Source organism: Oryzias latipes, chromosome 20 (assembly GCF_002234675.1).
Source record: "Oryzias latipes chromosome 20, ASM223467v1".
In the NCBI taxonomy this organism is placed as follows: Eukaryota; Metazoa; Chordata; class Actinopteri; order Beloniformes; family Adrianichthyidae; genus Oryzias; species Oryzias latipes.
Genome location: NC_019878.2, coordinates 15,935,812 through 15,957,623, shown reverse-complemented (window position 1 = coordinate 15,957,623; position 21,812 = coordinate 15,935,812). Strand labels below are relative to the sequence as shown.

At 38.5% G+C, this 21,812-nt stretch overlaps 1 protein-coding gene across 1 annotated transcript in view; it reads left to right on the top strand.

The window, feature by feature from the left end:
• The window catches only part of dok6 (docking protein 6), a 50,168-nt gene that overhangs the window by 10,895 nt on the left and 17,461 nt on the right, over nt 1-21,812 (top strand). The window contains exons 2-3 of the mRNA XM_004081249.4: nt 16,583-16,690; nt 20,793-20,907. Coding sequence (XP_004081297.2) covers nt 16,583-16,690; nt 20,793-20,907 — 223 coding nt within the window. The remainder of the gene's footprint in view (nt 1-16,582; nt 16,691-20,792; nt 20,908-21,812) is intronic.

Sequence of the window (21,812 nt, the reverse complement as noted above, 5' to 3'; positions counted from 1 at the left end):
AATAAAAGCCTAAACTTTTATTTTTGCACATGCCTCCTCTTCCTTATATGGGTGTTTGATGTAAGTGTGGACCAACACAATAACTGTTAATTATTTGTGGCAACAGTTGGATAAAAATGGTTCATTGCAGTTTTATGATAAATAGTTATAAAGAAATTTTTTTAATTGTTTCTTTTAATCTTTATATATATATATATATATATATATATATATATATATATATATATATATATATATATATATATATATATATATATATATATATATATATATATATATATATATATATATATATATATATATATGTAATTTTTTTTTTTACCATCCATGTTTCTCTTAACACCCAGCTGTCTCAGCTGCCCTCCTTTCCCACCTGCGGCACCATATGATTTTATTTTAATTCCCATGTGATTTTACCGTTCACCATTCTTATATTTATCCTCTCTCCCAACACTCAGTTACACCCCTAGCAGATCCCCGCATCATATTTCCCAGCTTTTTTGTTCTTTCGAGGTTTGAGCTTTGTTGGGCCACTTTTATTTCTGCGACTATCTAATATTTCACAACCCATGCTGTCGGTTACACTGATATATAATCCAGCGTTACATATTGTAGCCCAACTATAAGACTTGATTTTACATTTTTAAAAGAAATGTATCCACCTCTTTAATGTGTTTTCAGTTTGATGTAACAGCAATGTAAATCTCTAAGTGGTAGAATTATTAGTTTTTGCCAGATGCAGAAAAATAATAGACTAGAATACAAACTCTTTAACTTGTACTTACACTTTCTTCCAAAATGCTAAACTACATGAGCGCTTGCCATTAAATAATACATTTTCTGCTGCCTGTTAAGCTTTAAGCTGTTGAAAGAGATCATACAAATCTCACTTGGTATTAAAAAACAAAACAGCATGCAGCTTACAGTCCAAGATTAAACATTAGCATAGGAAATCGTGTTTTTTTTTCTTCAAACTTTCATTTCCTGTTGAGACAAATTCCGGAGGTATTAATCTTTAAGCACTTCACTGAACACTGTGCTTCTCTCCTCCCATCTTTGTTTATGCTTCTTTTGTCCCTTAACTCTTGCTGAAACTAATGTTTCTGTCCAGCTACCACTGGCCTACATGAGGACAACACGCATTGTCATCGTGTGTGGGTACGCTCCCCACTTGTTGGCATGAGCTTGGAGCAAAGCTGAGGCAAAGGAGAGGAGAAGAATGTGTCTATTGTCCAAGATGGCACAGTCGTTTAAAATAGGATCTTGCTACTTTCAGGCTTTCGCTATTGACAATGGCTGGCTTTCCGGAGCAGTGATTGTCAGATTTGTCATGCTTAGAATCCTACTTCCTGTGGACCATAAACATACATATTGGGATAATTTTTTTGGCAGTTTTTTTTAATATATATATATATATATATATATTAATTCAGTATATCAGCTTACAGAAGTCTAAAGGCTTCACGAGGCTCACGGTCATTTCATTTAGCTTTGATCAGCTTCTTCAATCAAAAACCTCCAAACAAATCACCAGCTCTTATTAGCCCTGATGAATTGCATCCCTGCTCGGGTATGGGAGCTACAGCTCAACAGTCATCATTCATGATGAGAAATACACCTCTATTATAAAGTTGCATTCATGAATAAATCTTTGCTTGGGTTTCACTCAAGCGTTTCACATTGATGATTCATGTTTTTCATAATTTAAGAAGGATTTTTGTATTTTGTAGGGATAAATGATGTTATTTTAGGAAATAATGTCCAAAACAAAGCTGATGAAGGAACTGTTTCTGGTTACTGGCGACCTCTTATTTTGTAATTCTGGAATCGTTGTTTCCTGCTTAATGGTTAATGTTTTTTTTTTTTTTGTTCAGTTTGTGTCATTGCTAAAGAAATCTGTGCCCCTTTATAGTTTTATGAAAGCAGGAAACTGTTAGTCATCTTTATGCTTATAATTGAGTGAAATAGTTTTTCATGGAATTAGAATTTGCACAGTTAGGAAGATTCTTTTTCAGTTTCGCTTTTCAACACTGGAATTTTTTATTTGCCCAAGCTTTTAGAAAACAAGAAACTCGTGTCATTGTAGTCTGGAAAGTAATACTTCATTCACACCTTCACAGGCCTGCTGATGCAGAGACGTTACGCCAACTGACAACCACTTTAGAAAGCCGTCCTGACATTGATCTTGACTTTTTCAACTCTTGAGGTTGCTACTCACTGTGGCTTCACATTATGAGAAAAACACTCAATATCAGTGTTGAATACTGCATGAGTTGTGACACACGTGTGGCTCTAATGTCTTTCTGCTCACTGAGCATTGACCATACTTACAGAGACGTCAATAATCTTCTTTGATCCCCAGTAATGCTCTATCTGCACCAAGGAAGTGTCTTTTTTTTTATCAGTATATGTTTAACTAGCTGATGTCAATTGTTCAGAGTGGGATAACAAACACATTACCTTCAATATTCTTTACTGTGAGATTGAGGTGTTAGCATGCTCCTATTTAGAAATATAGTGACCCATATCAATGGTCATTGATTTCAAACAGTGGAAAACCTTTCTAATTGTTTTTGCCAATATTGATCTTGGACATGTGGACATTATAGGCAACAACACTTCAAATCGAATGCAATTTAAGCAAATTCTTTATGCAAGAACCACTTTTCTATCATTTTTATGGACAGATTCAGATGAATATTGATGACAGCTCACTAAGTTATGTATAAGCTGTTTTGATGCCTCAATATGTATTGGAATTGTGGTCAAATGTAAATCTCATACAATTACAACCTTTGGTGTATAAATCACTTGGATTTGAGCTGTCCTAATGGAAAAGGCTGCCAGTTTTGTTTCAGAGTTGATTACATATAAATGTATGTCAAAATTACAACTAAAAAGGCTGACAATTTATTAAATGTCCTCAATTAAGACTGGATCTCTACTGTTTATAGGTAAGGGCAGTGTAAGTACACAACCCAAAGCAGCAACAGAACCACATGATTCATAACTGATGTCATGTAGTGAAGAAAAGAACAGGACCATCAACTAATGCCTTAGTCACATGCACCCATGAGGATGTTGACTTGTACGATTGCTGCGGGTTTTTGGGTTGTCTGGGCCCAAACTGGGTTATTAGGTGGGCGCAGGTACGTCTCTCAGCCCCCCTAAGGTTTATGTGGCTTTTATAAGGGACGTCACAATAAGATATTACACGATTGTCATGCATGTGCTAAGTGTATCGTGAGTATTTGGAAGGATAATGTAAGTTACACTCAGTTATGACGTATGAGTGATGCTGTTGTACGGTGCCTTTAAGCGGCATTCAAGGTGCGTACACTGGCTTTTTACAGACCATGAGCACATGCTGCTTCCAAGGGGTGTGCAGGTGAAACAGCAGTACCGGTTAGAGATGCAAGATGCCAATGCCAACACAAACTACGCTCTTATTGTCTAATTTCCTCATTTCTAAAAATCAGGCTGTGTACACGAAGGGTGCAATGGGCAACCAAGGATTGCTTGAACACCACTAACGTTTAGTTAGTTTAGTCCTCCAGTGATGACGTTCACACAGGATTTTACTTGTAGCTATAGTGAAGTCAGGTGATTAAGCATTTGTCTTTTCTTAGTGTGTAAGAAGGGGGCTTTTTTGGGTCTTTTTTTAATTTTTATTTTTTACTAAATGATGATTCTCCCTAAAAACAGATCAAAGAAAACTTACAGAAATCTAGTAACATTTTTGCTAAATGAAAACTTTTTGAAGCGAAAGTACCAGAGTCGCTCTGCTTCTCATGTCTCGTCTCTTGTGGCGGCAGTGGGTTCACAGATCTGCTTCAAGGTGTAGTGCTACAGTGTGCAGATGCTCCAGAGACTCACCTACAAACAACGGGGACTAGAAGAATCTATCATTGCTTCATTAACACTTCAGCTTCATCCTTCTCTCCTTGCCATCCTCCCCTCATTAATCAACAGAGCAGCCCTTGGGGCTGTGCTCTGCAGCTAAGCTCACTTTCAGTGTGTATTTCAGTGTGGATATACACACTATGTGGGCATCCTGTTTGTATTTGCATGTGAGGACATGCATGGCTGATTATGTATTTGTGTAAAAATGAATAGTGTTCACAGTGAATGTTTTCCATTTGTTTATGACTAAAAGTCAGACGACAACATTGTTTCATTAGAGAGCTATCCCACTGATAGTGCCAAATTCAATTTCATCTTGTTTGATCTCAGAAACTCAAATGTATCTACTTTTTTTGATTGGAATTAAAAATAGATAAATATACCACTAATCTGCCCAACTTTTATTTCTTTTCAGTGTGACAAGGCTTTCTAAAAAAAAAAATGTGTCACCTTCTTGATATTTTTTTTTAGTGTCGATTCACAATCTATAATGAGTTCCTCTCCTCTAGTTTCCTTTCATGAGGCTGCTCGCCAAGCACATTCAGCACAGCCAAAGATAGCTGCAGCCGCGTCTCTCTGTGTTAAGACTATTGTCTTTGTGTTGTTAATTTGCTCACTATGCTGCACAGGTAAACATAGTTATGGCCTTGCCTAACAAATAAAATATTATTCCTGATCTGCATTAGATGCAGGCGGCCAGCCTTCATGAATAATGCAAGCTTGATCACGCTGTCAACCTAACAAGGCTTTTCACGTGGCGTTGTTTGTTAGGTGCTCTTGATAGCATGTTGTTCAAAAAGCTTGACCCTTATAGTTGTAAGCAAATAATGTGTGTCCCTGTCAGCATGGAAGCCTTGTTTATTTCTGTTTGTTTGGGGCTGTGTTTGCACGCGCAACTCTTCTTCCCTTCCTCTTTCCGTCCCGTGGGACTTCTTTTAATAGTAAGAAGGTGACAGCTTACCTCTGGGTGAACACTGGGGAGGCGGAGGGGGGGGTGACAGTTTGGTGTCTGCCCAGCACGCCATGAAATGCTGCAGCTGACTTGCTCAAGTTGCCTGCAAATTTTTTAGTTCATTAGAGGCTGTAATTGAGGCAACAGAAGTCCCGAAACAATCGAAGGTTGTGAGGCAAAGTTTGGATTTTAAAGCAGGAGTTAATATAAAAGTTTTCTTTTTGTAAGTGTGCCAGGGAATTCGGATTTAGCTCTATTTTAATGAAAAGAAAGTTTCAAAGCAAGAAAAGTTGGTGCCAAGGTCTGCTTTAACCCTCCACCCTGCCCACCCTCGTGTACTCAATTGTTTGCTCTCATTTTAGAGAAATGTCCGTTGGGCAAAGTGATAATTGCATTCCTCGATGATTTCATGCTGAGACACGGAGTGACAGTGGATAACACCCCACTTATTCCAGGGGAGCGTGTTCTTTGGGGGGTAATGAAACAAAAACAATGTGATAAACTCCATCTGACCCTGTTCCCTGACATAGAAGTCCACATTTCCTTTGGTTGTGCACACAAATGCTTATTTTATTATTATTTTTTAAGTTCCCCCCCAGCGTCCTCTTTGATTTGCACACCAAATGTGGCTGAGTCAAGTTAGTTCCAGCAAGCGCAAATCTGTGCTCTCTGCTTGTGAGGGAACGGTTGTTGCAGACGCAGAGCCTGCTGCTTTTCCAGTTAACCGTATCAGAGAAACAGCGAGAACGTTAGCGAGAGAGCCCCTCTTTAGAATTAATCCTTGCGGGTGGGGGGTTGACTGCACCACCGAGTAAGGATTACATGCTTTTAGGGCTTCTGATGAAATTCAAATAACAAAGTGTCCTGGAAAACACTTGTTTTGTAAAATCCTGCTGAACAGGCAATTATTTGACAGTGCACTGAGCAGCAGTCACTTTCCTTTGATTTAGCAGTCTCTGTTGATATGATAATCACCCGTTTAGCTAATGGTAATCAAGCTTGATAAAAATGCATGTCGGTTTTTGCCAAAAGGCTCCTTTTATCCCGGACTTTATATTTCGCTCCAAGAGGATGCGTACTTCTAAGGCGCTGCGTTTTGGTTTCCATGTAAGCACCTCTCACTTGTTGGCCTAGATGCTAATTTTGTTGGTCTGGAAGCTGCAGGCAAAAAGATGAGGCTTGGCCCACATTTCCTTTGGACTTTTGCGTTTTCAGTTTTCAGATCATTCATAAATGTTTTTTTTTTTCCAATTTGTTTGTGGACAATTCATCCAAAGAATTCAATGTGAAGAATGACCTTTATCTCATATCGGAAACAAGACGTCACAGCTTTGTTGCCTTGTTTCTGAGCTGGTCTCGGTGTGCTTTCGGTGAGGGCACGCTGCCATACTCAAATTCCTCTTTGTCTGTGTGTTATTGACTGTGAAAGCTTCAGCCTTGTACATGGATTAAATGAAAATTGCAGCATGTGTATGTGTGCGCAGGGGATTGCTGACTAGAGCTGTAATACATAAAGAGCTTTGGGAGAGGGATGCTTTGACAGAGCAGGCAATTGTCATAATGATGACTTAAACCAAAATTGTCTCCTCGTAAAGATGCTTCACACAGACATTGCGAGTCCATCACAGTGTTATATGCTATAGTAAACACTGCCTGTCAACCTCAGTATCACTAGGAATCAACGTCCATAAATCTGAGACAAAAAATATTTTTTCTGAAGTGAAGCACGCAATTTTATTAATCTGCATCGGTGTATTAGGGTTTTATAATCACAGTTTAATCCTTTTTTCATCCCCTGTCCTGTAAAATCACTGTTTTCTCTCCTAGTTTAAATGTCTTGGACCACAGTCCTTAAAAGCAAATACAGATTAAGCTTCATGTTTTTGCAGCTTTGCTCTGCTCTCATTCTTCTCTGTGCTTTGCAGTATTTGATGGAAAACGTCAACACACCTCTACTGTGGAATCATTTTGCTATTTTTGATTTGTACTCCAGAAAATGCAGCAAATCATCATGAGGTCTAGACTTAAACAGCGTGGGTGATTTTAACTAATTTTTTCCTGCTGCTTTGCCCAGCACGGGTCAGACATTAGAACCTAAAAAGGTTCCTCTAAAAAGGTCAAAATTAAAGTTTCAGGTTAAAGAAAAACGTCTGATGTTCACTTGGATCTGTTCCACACTTTATTCCATATAACTAGTGCATATGAAATGAAGGACATACTGTGAGTTATGCAGTTTTAAAAGGATAAATCTTCACATTTTCAACAATGTATGAATGAATCTAAGTTGATTTGGCATTTGCGCTGCTGCTTTCACCAAACTCCTAAAAATAAATCTCTTTAATGTCTCAGAGCTTCGTCCAGCTTTAAGTGTGTCTTACTTTATGAACATGCTTTTAGATGAGTACATATGTGGAAAAGGTCAGCTATGCAGAGCCATAAAAAAGAGATGAATTCAATCTTTGGCAAGTTTCGCCAAAAGTCATCGTAATGCATAAAATATGGTCATGTGAATATAGGTTTTTAGTCTGGAAATATAAAAATCAGATGAAGCATGTGCTACACCCAGGCTTGCAACATGAAGTTATTTCTCAAAATAGTTCAAAATATATATTTGATCACAAAAATGTGCAGAAAAAATTAGGACTTCTAGGAAGACAGAGAAAAAAAAAATGTTAGTAGTGATTAAATAAAAAAGTAATGTAGGATTTTCAGTTTATGGAACAAGTAAAATTAGCATCACTCTCTGTTTTTTTAACTGGTAATGGCTGCCCTTACTCTTACAACTGCCTGTTTTTCGCCTTTAAACAGCCTGTATTTAGCCGTAAGGACAACTGGGACTAATGACTTGAGTGTGGTGTAATGGAGGCACCATACCACAGCATCACCTGTGCGTCAGAAGTGCATTCAACTTACATTATCCTTATGAATACTTTGCGATACTCTTACCGCACGCACTACAGTGGTACGTTCCATTTTCAATGAGCCTCAAGGGAACTTAAATATACAGCTGCACTCCTCTTAAGAAGTGCCGCTCCTCTCTACAACCCTCCACTATCAGTAATTGGTAGGGCAGGACCCAATATGCAGGTGACCTGGAATGAATAAACTTTGTCATGACATTACCCAAGGGAGCAACTAAACAGTGACAAAGCAGATGACCTGACAAGGAAGAACTGAAAACTAAACACTGAGGAGAATTAACTGAAATCAAGCCAACTGTGAATGATTGGTAACCTAAACCTGATGTGACAGAGGGAAAACCGCAAACGGAACATGACCAAAACCAAGAACTCAACTGAAAAACCAAACTATAGCACTCAATCCTCATATCCACAGGCCTGGACAACCCAAAAGCTCACAGCACCATACAGGTGCATGTGACTATGCCATAAATAAAGATTTTCTCAGGTTTAATAAAAACACATTTCAGGCTCACTGTTCACCTTGTCAAGAAAACTTCACAAGAATTGCAGAGCTAGAAAATAATTATTATCTAAGGACTGTTGGCCTTTATCAGTTTAAATGCACCTTTGAACAACTGACTTTGCCTTCTGGGCTGTTTCGGATTAGTGGACTTGTCTTTTTGTTAAAAAAAAACCCAGCAGAGACGTGTTGTCTTTCATATTCCAAACCTCATTTTTGCTGGTGGTCCAGTTTTTACCTTGGAGAAGTCTATTCTCAAGAGTGTGTGCCATGTGGCCACAGCAGAGGCCCCAGCTAATGAAATAAAGATCCCTAAAACTATGATATTACATTTTGGGACTGCTTTGGCTCATGAATGTTTGATGAGAACGTCCAATCAGGCATAGACAGTAGAACGAGATGAGGACTGGGAGAGGAGAAATGTAGAAAAGCGAGAAGGGCAAGAGGCAAATCAAGCTTGGTTGTGGTGGTGGGGGTAATATAAGGAAGGGGGAGTGTGTTTATAGGTGTAAAAAGTGTGTGAGGAGGGGTGGGGGGGGGTGATTACTTGCTGCTGAGGTAGCACTGCATTACATATGAGGATTTGGAATGGCCCAGATAAAGTAATCTATGATTAACTGGGGCGCGGCTGGCTTGCCACCCTGCCAACAGCTGTAGTCGGGGGCGAATTACAAAATTATGGGATGTCCAAACATTTTAAACTCGGTGTGAAATACATTTTCGGTACAGCAGGGGAAGGGGGAGGTTAGGTTAGGTTAGAGCGGAACTGTTCATGAAGTCAGAGGTGACAGCAAAGTGACAGAGGATGCTATGATCAAGAGCAACTTTTTTCCCCTTCGTTTTCTCCATGCAGCATTTGAGGGGGAACTTTTCAAATTGTGGGCAGAGACTTGGGAGGATTTGAGGTGGGTTCTGCAGGCTGGGGTCGGGGTTGGAGAAGTGATAGCTGCAACGATTGCGGCAACAACTGTCCGACGGGATAACAAATCAAATTATAAAGATGGAAGCCCCAGTTCAGACCCCGTCGCTGTCTGGAATTGATTGCTAACACTGGGAGCTTATATTGCAGGGCTTGGTCTGTCATTGTCCATCAAGCATCATTACCACCAAGGGAACTGTAACCCTTATACCCAGCTCATTGAGGGGCTCCACTAAACCACCAGGAAATTAAGAGGAAACAACAGCAAAGACAGAACCTTTATTTTAAGGTATCTTTAAATTTAAATGGGTTTTCTGCCTCAGCCCCAACATTGAAATAATACATTTTTTTTTACTATTTAAAGTACACACTTACAATATCTTGCCTGACACCGTCACGCCTAAGCAGTGCTACCTTGATTCAAGTACTCTCATGCCTTGTATTGCTTGTAAGTACAGAGGCAATCATCTTTAAATCATAGTTTGTGAGACATGAATCATCGAGAGGTTACTAATCCTTCCTACATATGTCCTTTTTATTATCTGAGGAATAATAAATTCATTTGTGCCTCTTAAGTATTACAGATGTGTTTTAATGTTTAATACTTCCTTCTTTCTCACAGACAGCTATTTTTATTCTGTCGCGTGATTAGTCATTAAGCTGAGGCGAGCTGTCATTGGAAATCATTTTCATGTCTCTCAGTTCATCCAAACGATGAGTGATTTTGCCCGTCGGGGGAACAGGGGCCGTATTGTATTGAAAGACGAGACAGTTCCTCAATAGTGGCAGAAGTTTCATAATGTTCGCTGAAGTGAATTGACTTTGTGTTTGAGGCCACTTAAAGGGAATGACTGGCTCTGAAGATGGGTCATTGCTTTGGTGTCTGAGAGTTAAACTTTCTATTTACTGCTGTTCCTACTTGTTGTAACGTGTCAAATATTGAATCACACAGTTCTGTTTTTCCACTCGGTCCTCGCCAGTTAAAGAGCTGGGATCTTTTGTCTTTCTTAGGTTTGACCTCAACGGTTCTGTTGTTGTTGAGCTGCAGTGTTTTTTGAGATCGGTGCACCTTGCCAAGTACCTCCTGTGGTATGTTCTCGCTGTAAAAACCCGAATGTGAAGGGATTGCCCTTCAAATGTTCTTTCCAGCTTGTTGCCTTTGCTGCGGCCTGTTTTGCACACTGGGATGTTATGTGTGGTGATGGACCGTGCAGAGATGTCCTGCAGAGCTTTAGAGTATTCTTGATATCCAGAGAGGTATTTTTAGAATAGACTCATATCAGTTAAGACTTTTCAGTATGTAGTGGTATATTTTCCATACAAAATGCTTGTTGTATTTATTAAATTCATATATTTAACCAAATGCAGCTCAGTTTAGGCACTTGCTGTGGCTATAATCACAGGATAAAAGTTTTACCAACCATTCTAAAGCAAGTTTTAATTACCAAGAGGCTTGGTATGATTTAGTTACATCTATGGATTTGTTTTAAGGAAAAGTTGAGGCTTGATCCAGGAGAGGCTTGATCACCATCCAGTGCCTCCAAGTGTCAAAGCCCTTGTAGTTTTGTGATGGAAAAAGAACAAAGATGTTTAACCAATCACAATATAGTTCTGACACAACAATCTTTTTAATGGTTATTCTCCACCTTTGTTGTGTCAAAAGCTAAACTTTACTTTTATTTCTTTGAAGTCTCAGACAGGATATAAAAGAAATGGGAGAAGGACAAAGTATGAGCCAGGTCAATCAATCTGTAGAGCCATGTATGGCATCATTTAAGCTTAGTGTTGTCTATTGTTGCTTTGCTGCTCTTTTCTGATCTTCTGTAGCTTGTGTACCTCTCTGCAAACTGCAGTTTATCAGCAAATCTCACAGAGACATTTTGCACAGAGGACTCTGGAGATTTGTGTAAACTTGTCAAAATTTCATCTTACATAATTGAGACGATTGAGATCATGCCTGCATAATCACCTCCATTGTCTTCTTTCACCTGGAGGAAAACACCATGGAACCAATCAAAATGTTGCTTTTCCACATTCTTAATGCAGCAAAGTTGTAAGTATACAGTATGTCTGCTTGGGAGAAAAAAAATACTTGTCATGCTGACGGTATCTCTTTAGAACTTTCTTTCACTTAAATGATAAGGATTCCTGCTCAGAGCAATAAAAGAAATTAGAACTCGATTTGGCATTGAGAGGTGGAACCTATAGTCTGTTTGCTGATAAATATGAAGGAGTAAAGCAGATATGCCTGGCTCTATTTGCTGATTGAGGTTCACAGGTTTCAACAGGAATCAGGATCATGTGGCCAGTCCTGCATAGTAAACAAAACCAAAGATAGTTTTACTTCTTGTAAACTAGAAATTTACTTTTGAAAACTTTGGTTCACACTTATTTGCTGCAGGTACACCTCCGCATCTGAACATAGACGTGGACGAGAACTGCCTTCATTATTGTATTAGTGCATTGTTTTTTTTTTTTTAGTGAAATTAAGTGAGTCATGCCAGCCCAACAGTACTGGCCATTCATGTGTGTGTAATTACAATCAATGTTAAGAGTTTCTCTGAATGAGACCCACCAGCGTCCTGATAAGAGGGCTGCATTGACAAAGCATCGACATCTCTGGAACAGGCAAAACTGGCCCTTTCTGTTCAAATCCTCCACTCTTTATTATGTAGAAGCCATCTCACAGAGTCTGCTTTTGTGCTGAAATAATTACTTAATCTGAGCAATCCTGTGGTGAATTACTTTGTGTGCTGGCAGCGTTATGCCTTCAACAGAAGAACTCATGCAAGCTGTAACTTTGCTGTTTTAAGTTGGAAAGGAAGGAATCGCCATACATAAAACGGGTTGACATATTTTTGTGTTTGTGTCAAAGCAGGAATAGGGCTGCAGGTGGGCACTATAATGGAAGTAACATTCTGTGTTCCATTTAAGGGGAGAATTTTATTACCTGTTTGTATCTTTTACTAGTATAGCATTCATTGGAAGGTAGAGATAATGATCCGCTCTGCATTAAGAAACGTGCGGTGCTTTGTTTTCTTCTGTTTGCTGTTTATAATGGACTTGTATAACACTTACCCGGAATGGAGACCCATCAAGGCAGACTGATAAGGACCTGGGGATCTGCTATAGTCATTTGCTACAAAGTGCCACGTTTAACTCAGCAGGTCTTTCATAAAGTATACCAGCTGAGTAAACAAATTAATCGTACAGCTGTGGTTCCCTATTACAACCACGTGGCCCAAAGCAATTATACATCAGACCGAGTGATTGCAAGTGTCTGCAACAGGAAAGAGAAGGATCTGCTATTAATGACGGAAAACCACAGAGGACCCATTGCTTGGTGACTATCATATAACATGCGTTTGCCGCTTCTGTTGGCTTTTTAATGTGTTGATAGTGGTTTGATTGTGAATTCTCACTTTTCCAAATTTCTTTTCACTCACAAACGCAGAATAAATAGAGTAGATTGTGTTGGAGCATAGATTTATGAACAAGACACAGATTGAAAATTTTAAGACATGCAGGTTTCTTAACTATGCAAAAGTAACTTGGGTACATTTTAAAAAGAAATTAACAAAAGGGCAAAGTATTGGCCTAATAATTAAACACACCTTAACTGATGACACTTAACAGCAAACACAATCTAGGACAAAATTCAAGAAGACAAAACTGAGACATGAAACCAATTGACAAGAAATATCAGGATGGTAATATTTGGCTGGCCATCAGGCCATTAAATAAATATTCATTTAAATTGTTAACCTAACAAAGGTTATGTTTGCTTATAACCCTAACCCTCTTCCTTCCGATGGGTCTTTCCAACGCCAAGTTTTCCCCTAAAAAGCAGCTCCAGCCCCACCCACAACTTTGAACCTGAAAAAACCTATCAGTAAGTTAAATAAATATATGTATGAACAAATAAAAATGTACTTTTTTTATTTCACCAGATTTTGTTTTTTATTAGTAAAACGGTTAAATATTGGGATAAAATGAACATGTGTTTAACTTCTGCTAGAGTAAGAAGATACATCATTTGGATTTTTGTTGATCATTTTTAATTGAGTAATGTTGTGGGCAATAAGAGGTTTATTTTCCTCTTTCAATAAAACCCCAAACCCTGTACCAAAAATCCCTCAAAACATAGCAAACTACTTCACTAATTATCATTTCTCTAAAGGAAAAAGTTTTAGTTATTTTATAGACAAACTACCAGCTTCGTTGTTCTGGTTGTGATGATAAGATGTGAAGATGTACAATGTTCCTCTGCTTTTTCGCGTTTTGTCTCTGGTCACTAACCCCCGCATAATAAGGCGGGAATACTGTAATATCACTTCTGTTCACCAAACATGACTCAGTAACTGATCTGTAAACGTGATAGAAGCCAATCATGACGAGGCTCGCAGAGGGTAAAAGACAGTTTGAAGCAGCTTTTCCGGCCCCCCACCATTATTTTTCCTTTTTTTTTGGCACAGCTCATCTATTTAATCAGATTCTTTGCAGCAGGTGTGTCAGAGCAAATAAATATAATGCATGTAAAGCTCGACAGTCATTTTTGTAAAAGTACGAGTTAAAGTGAGGTACTTATTGTGCGATTAAGCAGCATTTTCCTTGTATCAAGCAGTACAAATCATTAAAAAGCTCTCATCTCCTGCTGTTTTAGGGATAACATACTTGAATTGCATATATCTTCACATCAGCGTCTTTTGTAATGAGAAGCAGTTCTTCTGTCCTTCACAGTTAAACACAGAGCATCTCCGGTTCTGAGTCGCTTGAGTGAGATGCTTGGCTATGGGACACACTTCCCTGCGTATTCCTCGGAAGCATTTATTTCATTGCGTCAATCCTGCATGGCTGGTGATCACCTTTCTATATGTCACGTCATTCAAGATAAGCACCATATCGCGCTTCGCCCCAGCAAACAAGGCTGGTGAGAAATCTCTCTTGTCCTACTTAACAAAAAACAGAGTTACTGTATGTGAGAAACTGAAAGTTCTCTTTCCAAGCATTCGTTGGAGTGTTTCACATGGAATTTGGAGACTCCTGTTTTGCCAGACAAGCGTATCTTAAGGAACCACTAATAATCAGAAACTGCCCCTCTAGCCTGACTCATGTTAAAAACAGAGAAGTGAGAGGTGAAGACCAATTGCTATTGCACTGGATGGAAACACTTTTAAGGTGCAGGATGCACGTGCAGTGAGTTTGCACACCCGTAGAGGTCTGTGAACCCCAGGCGGCAGAAGGAAACTCAGTTACTTGGACAATCCAGGGAAAATGCCTCAGTTTTGTTGAACCCCCAAATGAGGTTCAGCCTGTCACACAAAAGTTGATCTTTCCTTTAATCCACTGGGTTCTTTCAATGTACGCGTGTGGAACACACACCAGATACAGCATCTCCAAATATTTGATTTTCAAAGGGAAGAGAAAACAGTCAAATGGGGAAAAAGAGCCCACCACTTTTGGTCAGGTTGTTCTGTAAGTAAACCTGGACATTGAGAAACAAATTGAGTGCAGGAAGGATGCACTGTGAGAGAATGTCACTAACATGATTAGCTGATCCAAAAGCCAGAAATAACATCATCTTCAGTGACAAGTTCTTAAGATCAACAATAACTAGGGTTTCACCTGACCCTTCATGTCCATCAACTGTGGTCTTCTTGATCTACAACAGTCCAAGGATCTGAAACATCTGGAATATTGAATGACCTATTGAAAGAAATATACCAAATAAAAATGGCACACAAAACATTCAGATTTTGACCACCACACTATGTTTAAAATGTCCATATATATAAAAAAGGCAAGTTTTAACTAAAAGTCAAATACTAGATTAAGTCTACCTTAAAACTGAAGTTGGAAATCAGGCATGATTGTGTACTCATTCATTTGTTATTCAATTTCTTAGATAGGGGTTTAAACAAAATACTTTTCTGTACTTTCTAAATAGCAACCAATTGGATAATGCAGATAATCTAAAATTATTTTCAACAAAAGTGTAAACAAGTGAGTGATCATGGTAGATACTCACTGTTGAGCACAACACTCTTTGGTTACTGTGCAGCAGCTCTAAAGTGCTTAAGATACCAGCAGAGACCTGACACCTGCAGCTGTTTGGAAATGTGACTGTGAGGATCAGTTTGAAAGCATGACTGTTTGCATATCTATGTTCAATGGTTATAATCCCAGAGTTTACTTTATTTTAACCTGCAACATATGAACCCATGTGTTCAATTTCCCTTTTCTTGATCAGAAGTGCTCCCTGGTATCGAAACAAAAATAATAAACCCGATATATGCGCATATATGTTTAAATGAACCGCATATGAGGTTCATTTAAACATAATGTCAAAAAAATAACCCAGGAAAAAGTGTATAAATAAGTCTTTGGTCAATGAAAAAAGTTTACCGCAGTACTTTGTAGTGCACCCCTTATTGGTAATGACCTATGTCAAATGTTTCCTGTATGCCTTCACCAGGTTTGTACACACCAAAGCTGCTATTTTGATCTTCTCAAGAGCTGTGATGTTTTTGGGGCTGTTGCTGGGCTGCACAGACTTTCAACTCCCTCCACAGATTCTCTGTTCTCTATCTGATGAATTGAGGTCTGTATAGTGGCTAGGCCACTTTAGAACCTTAAAATCCTTTTTTTTTGCCATCAATAGAAGGAACAGGTGGGAGAGGAGAGCCTCAAAAGGAAAAAGTAACAGGTCTGTGAGGGACAGAACTTTTGCTCAATTTGTAGCAGCTAAACATTTAATTTCTGCACAAGTATACAAATATATTTAATCGGTTGAAGTTTTTTTTTCTTTTTTTAGTTTACGGGGTGGAAATAAGTAAACCTAAATAGAAGTGACATTTTAAGTGTACTTATGATGAGTGTTTTCATTTTTTAAGTGAGACAAATAGCAGAAGCAGTGGCTTACAAATATTTTTTGCCCTACTGTAACCCCGCAAAAAGTGTCTCTTTGCATCAATGCAGCTTTGCATGTTGTCACTATGACAAGTTGCTGGTGCTGCGTTTAAATATTGGGGACAGCTTTCTTTGGGGGGAAAAAACAAAATGTTTAGACTAGTACAGCCAGACTATGCAATTAACAATTCCAAAACCTCTCTGTGTGTACAGTAAGCTTAATGTAGTATGTCAAATGCAAGTGGTCTTTAGTTTGATACTATTTGTTTTCTCTCAAAATGTTCATAGTTTTAATAATAGATGATGTGCAAGATTTCAAAATAATATCCACTGTGAAAACTCATTTTCAAAACATACATAATATAACATCAATGACATTGTCCGCAGACAGTTAGTGCTGTGCTTTTCCAGTTTTCCAGCATTGCCGTGATCTAAGGAACTTCTGTAACAGGGCTCTAACTATTTTCTGTCACCAGATCTTCAGGAGGTGTTGGCTGGTGTTCAAGAAGGCCTCCAGTAAAGGACCCCGGCGATTAGAAAAGTACCCAGATGAGAAAGCAGCATACTTTAGGAGCTTCCACAAGGTAAAACACATACAAAAAATACTGTTATAATGCCTTTCTAACTAAAATTTTTTCAGTTATGCTTTATCTTTTGCTAAACGATCTTCAACTGGGTAAAAACTGGCAACTGTTTGGAGATTTTATCTTTTAGAAAGTGATATTTCCACTACGACCTAAGATTGCATCGATGTGTTTGAATTGTTTTGTTTGTTGGAAAAACAAAAACAGTTTTTCCTTCTCTAAAGGTACAAAATATGTAGTGTTTAAATGCAGAGCATGTTTTTTTTTCTATAATGGAATAAATAGGTTTTTCTTGATGCAAATCATAATCATTATCTGTATATCTGTTATCTGGGAGTTTCTGTATTGTACGGGCTTTGTTGCAGATACAGTTATGCTGATGCTCAGGCAGGAGCATTTGGTAGACTCTAAATGCTTCTGACATTGACATGCAGCACACAATTACCAAGCAACACTTTAATTTAGCAATTTCAGCCAGCTGGTGGAATTAATTAGTTCAACCGATAGAACATGGCACAGCAAAAAGGGAAAAGCCAAAAAAAAAGACACACTTCTCTTATAATACAGCAACACGGTTCATCTAATTCTGTACTTCTTCTTCTTCTTCCTGCAATGCAATTAATTGCAAACCTTCTTGTATGAGATCTTGTTTCTTTTTTTGTCTGCCAAATCCGCCTCCAAACCTAAGGAATAAATCATATCATCTTAAAACACAGGACAATAACCTTGTTTTCATCTTTATCTAAATTGTTCTGTCTGTGGTCTCAGTTGACGGTTAAAGATCTATTACGGCACAATTTGTGTCTCTATCTTGTCCTACGGGGCCATTTTCCTCTCTCTTGAAAGTAATAATCTTGTGCATAATATCTCTCTCCTTACCTCCTAAGCCTCCTAAGTCCTTTGAAATATTTCAATTAGGACTCATTATCCGAGTGAGTGGAAAGGATTTTAAAGAAGTAGCATCAAGAACAACGTTTGATTGTGATGAAAGGAGATAGGAGCAGAAAGTAGTTTCTTTCCAGCAGGCTGGTTGTAATTTTGTGAACTAAAAGACAGCGACTGCCTTATGATTATGAGGCATTTTCAACTTTTTTTAGTGTGTGAAGTGAGTACATGCTGGGCATATGTTTAGATCACTTTGTTAGCACTATTTGCTGCTTTGGCATCAGTCATGTTGTGTGAATGAAGCGCTGTCGGCCTCCTTCATCATGCTGCCACACAGAGAGTCCTCCCGGAGGCGTCGCATGCAGCCGGGGCTTCAGTGAGCGATGGGTGCATGCATGGACCAGTGCGTCTGGTAATGCATTGCCAAAAAGACCCAGAAAAGTCCAGTCAAAAGGCTTCATTCACTCTGCTGTGCTTTTATTTTTTACTTATTTTTTTGCCTGATTTACCCAAGACTTGTTTTTCCTGATTTATTTATTTCCTCTTCTCTCTTTTTCACACTTTGCCAGCTGGATAGCCCTCATCCACTCAGTAAATAGGTATTTTTAGAGATCTTTTCGCTCACTGAAAAGTTATTTTGTTGTGTGTGTGCTACATTTCCTGACTTTCTGACATTGGCAGAATACAAGTACAGGTGGGTTTTCACAGGAAACTTTTTAACAGGTCTAAGAAAAGATCGGTCTTCTGTAACTTTATCTCAATAACTTGACTTCATCAAATGGCCTTTTAGAAATCTCTGTATGTAAGTCTGCAGGTATAACAGGCCTAAAGATATTTATTCATTGTTTTTATACGTATACATAAAAATCTGTGAGGATTGTAAACTTTGGTTTGGTTTTTGTCAGTTCTGTTTTGAATTGTCCCTCAGTCACACCAGTTTCAGGTTTGTCATGATTCACAGCTGTCTTCATTTAAGTGTCTAGTTTTCAGTTCTTTCTTGTCAGGTCAGCTGCTCTTTTCTGTTGTGTCACTTTTTTGTTGCTCCATGGGTTTTGTCTTTTTCAAGTTCATTTATTAAATGAATAAAATGTTTGCATCACCATACCTGGTCTTCTGCATTTTTGGGTCATACACCACCAGGCCCTGACAAAATTTTGTTTTACATGAAACTGTAGCTAAAACATGTTGTGGATCTCTGATCTAAAGTATCTGCATTGCAGAAATAAAGGTAAACATATCTGGTTATCTGATGAATGAAGCTGTCTGCTGGTGGAATAATGAAAGTCTGTCCAGTGAAACATCATTTTTCCTCCTATTTTAAAAAGCAGTTATCTTCCTCTGTTTTGGAGTAACAGGATGGAACATGCATTGTTAAAGACTATTTATCCATTTAAATTTCACGTTTGTGACTAGGTTCTGTCAGTTTGTGATGCTGGTGGTATTTAAAGGTTGCAAATGCCTTTTTTTGACAAACAAGAATGGGCAATTTCTCATAAAACAACCCTATTTTGTTATTAAAATATATATATATATATATATATATATATATATATATATATATATATATATATATATATATAGTATAAAAATTCAATTAAAACATTCTGCACATTTCCTTCTAACCATCAGTACTTCATGCCAGAGTTGACCAAACAGACTGCTTTCAGTGGTTGTTTTTTTATATATAGCCTTGTTAGCTTTTTTTAAATTCAGTGTCTAAAGGTGAAGCTGCCAAACTTACATCCATGCCCAACTATGGGCTAAACGATGTCACTTAAAACCCACTCTGTTCATCTTCTGATCTTTTTTAAAACCCTCTTTTAATCCTTGTGCCGCTTGTACCCCAGATAAAAAAACCTGTGTTGTTTTCTAGAACATAATCCCTGCAGAGCGGCAGTATTGCATTAGAAATTATCCTCGTAAGGTGGACATGACCATTGGCGCAGGGCAACCCCGCTCCTCTTTCCTGCCATCCGTAACTGAGCTCTCTGTTTAAATGAACTTCCGCTAACTTACAGTCCCCCCTCCCTAACATTACTGGTGCAATGAAAATGGTGAGCAATATTAGAGCTATCGAGCCGTATAGTTTTGAGCAAGATGCCAGTTCATACGAGGAAAACAAAGACGCGCATTGATCTGGTCGTCTACAAGTGGATGCAGCAGAATGGAGCGGAACTGGGAGCTTGTGGCCTGACCACCACATTTTCTACGTCACAAATATGCTCTTTTTCAACTGACAATTTCTCATCTGCTCGGTATCCACAATGATTAAAAAAAAAACTTAAAATGCAATTTTAAGCTTCATTTTCTTTATATACGGTATGTCCTCCATCATAAGTGAAATGTCAAGCTGCAGCTGCTATATGTATGCACCATATCATAAAAATACAGATTCCCTCCTTTAGGGCATTAGAAAAATCTCTGCTGTTTATTAATAATGATGCATTTGAGTGGCTACTATATAAGCGTGAAGGAGAATTCAGAACACGCTGTCAAAACTAAGTAATAAAAAATCCTTTGGTCCACATACAGTATTGTCTGCGGGCTATAAGGTCTGCCCTGTTAACCTGTAAGAGTCAAGCCTTCCTGCATGGGCAATGGGCCCAGCTAATTCATTCCTAACAGTCTGGCAGAGGGCCCACAGTTAGCACACAATGGACCACAATAATGTAATGGGCCTTATCTGCTAGGGAGACTGAATTGGGTGAATACAGTTGAGCAAAATGGCCTGTAAATGCCGGCAGTATTCAATTGAATGTAATCTTCTCGTTTTTTTATCCACGATCAAACTCCTGGTAAAGTGATTTAGAAGCTAATGATTATTTTCCTCCCTGCTGACTGGAAGAGCTCAAAGAAGATGCAAAAAAATGGAAGCATGTTTTGTGTGGAGTGAAGCTCAGCGAACATGAAGAGTGCTTTTTAAGTAAATAACATATTTGCATTAAGTCTATCACACAAGTGCAAGCATCTTACATTAGGAAGTAATTATTGTTAAATTAAAAAACAGTTTTATGTTCTCAGCTGGATGACTCCAAGTATTTATTTATTCTGAAGATCCTTCCCCTTTGATATCTGCTGTGCTCCTCCATTGTTATCAGCCCTAAGCCACTATTGCACTTTCAGCAAAGCTGTGCAAGATGGCAATTAAATCTTGCTGCTGCTCTAGATGTGTTCATTCTAGCTAATGCACTGCTTCCTCTTTTGGCTCCTTCTTCAGATCACCGAGCTTCATAGCATCAAGAACATTACCCGGATGCCACGGGAGACAAAAAAGCATGCGGTTGCCATTATCTTCTGCGATGACACGTCCAAGACGTTTGCCTGTGAATCAGGTATGTGCGTTTTCCTTCATGCAAAGGGCTTCGTCTGAGCAGCACAAGTAGAAAGCTGGTAATGTGGTGTTCTGCTGACACACATCTACAAAATGCCATCAATGTGGTTTGGGGAGAGATGCTGGCAGAACAAGAACTGAGATGCACAAAGAAAAAAGTGAAGGAGGACGGCAAAGAATTGAGGAAAAGTGAAGCTTATTTGCCACTAGATTAAGAAGAGGAGCATGTGTTCTGAAATATTGATTTGCATTGTGCAGGTATGTAATCAGATATTGAGTATCACTTGAGGTGCGTTTCTATCTAGTTATGATGTGTAACCATAAAGATTGCTTCTAAAACGTGTGCAGGGAGCTAAGGAAGTTCAAGATCAACATGCAGCTTGACGGTCAGTTGCCTGGAAGCGTAAGGCTGTTTGCAGAGAGGACATACACCAAATAGTTTCGTCTTTAACTTCTTCTTTGAGTCACTCACTGCAAACATCCCTGCAAGTGTCAAATGTGTGCTCATACTGAGATTAGACTAGAACGTATTAGAAAATGCATTTCTTTCACATGTCTCTTGCCGTCTTGTATTTCTTTCCCCTTTGAAAGGTAATGATCTCCCTCATGATACAGACAACTACTCTTATAAAAGTTTTTCAACTTCACAAATCTCCTCCAGTGGTGAACACTTTTGTTTTTTTCTTTTAGTTTTTAAGCACAGATTGCCAAATTAAACTTCCAGCAACTTGTTGCTTTACGATGTCTTATGATTTTACCCCCTCCCTCTCTCTCTCTCTTCCTCTCTCTAACATCCCTTTCTCTTCTTCCCTCCTCTTCTTTTCCGTCCGGTCCATCAAATATAATTACAAATATAATTCATATAAATAAAGTTTAGTGTAAATCACCAAAGGGGTTTATTGTGTG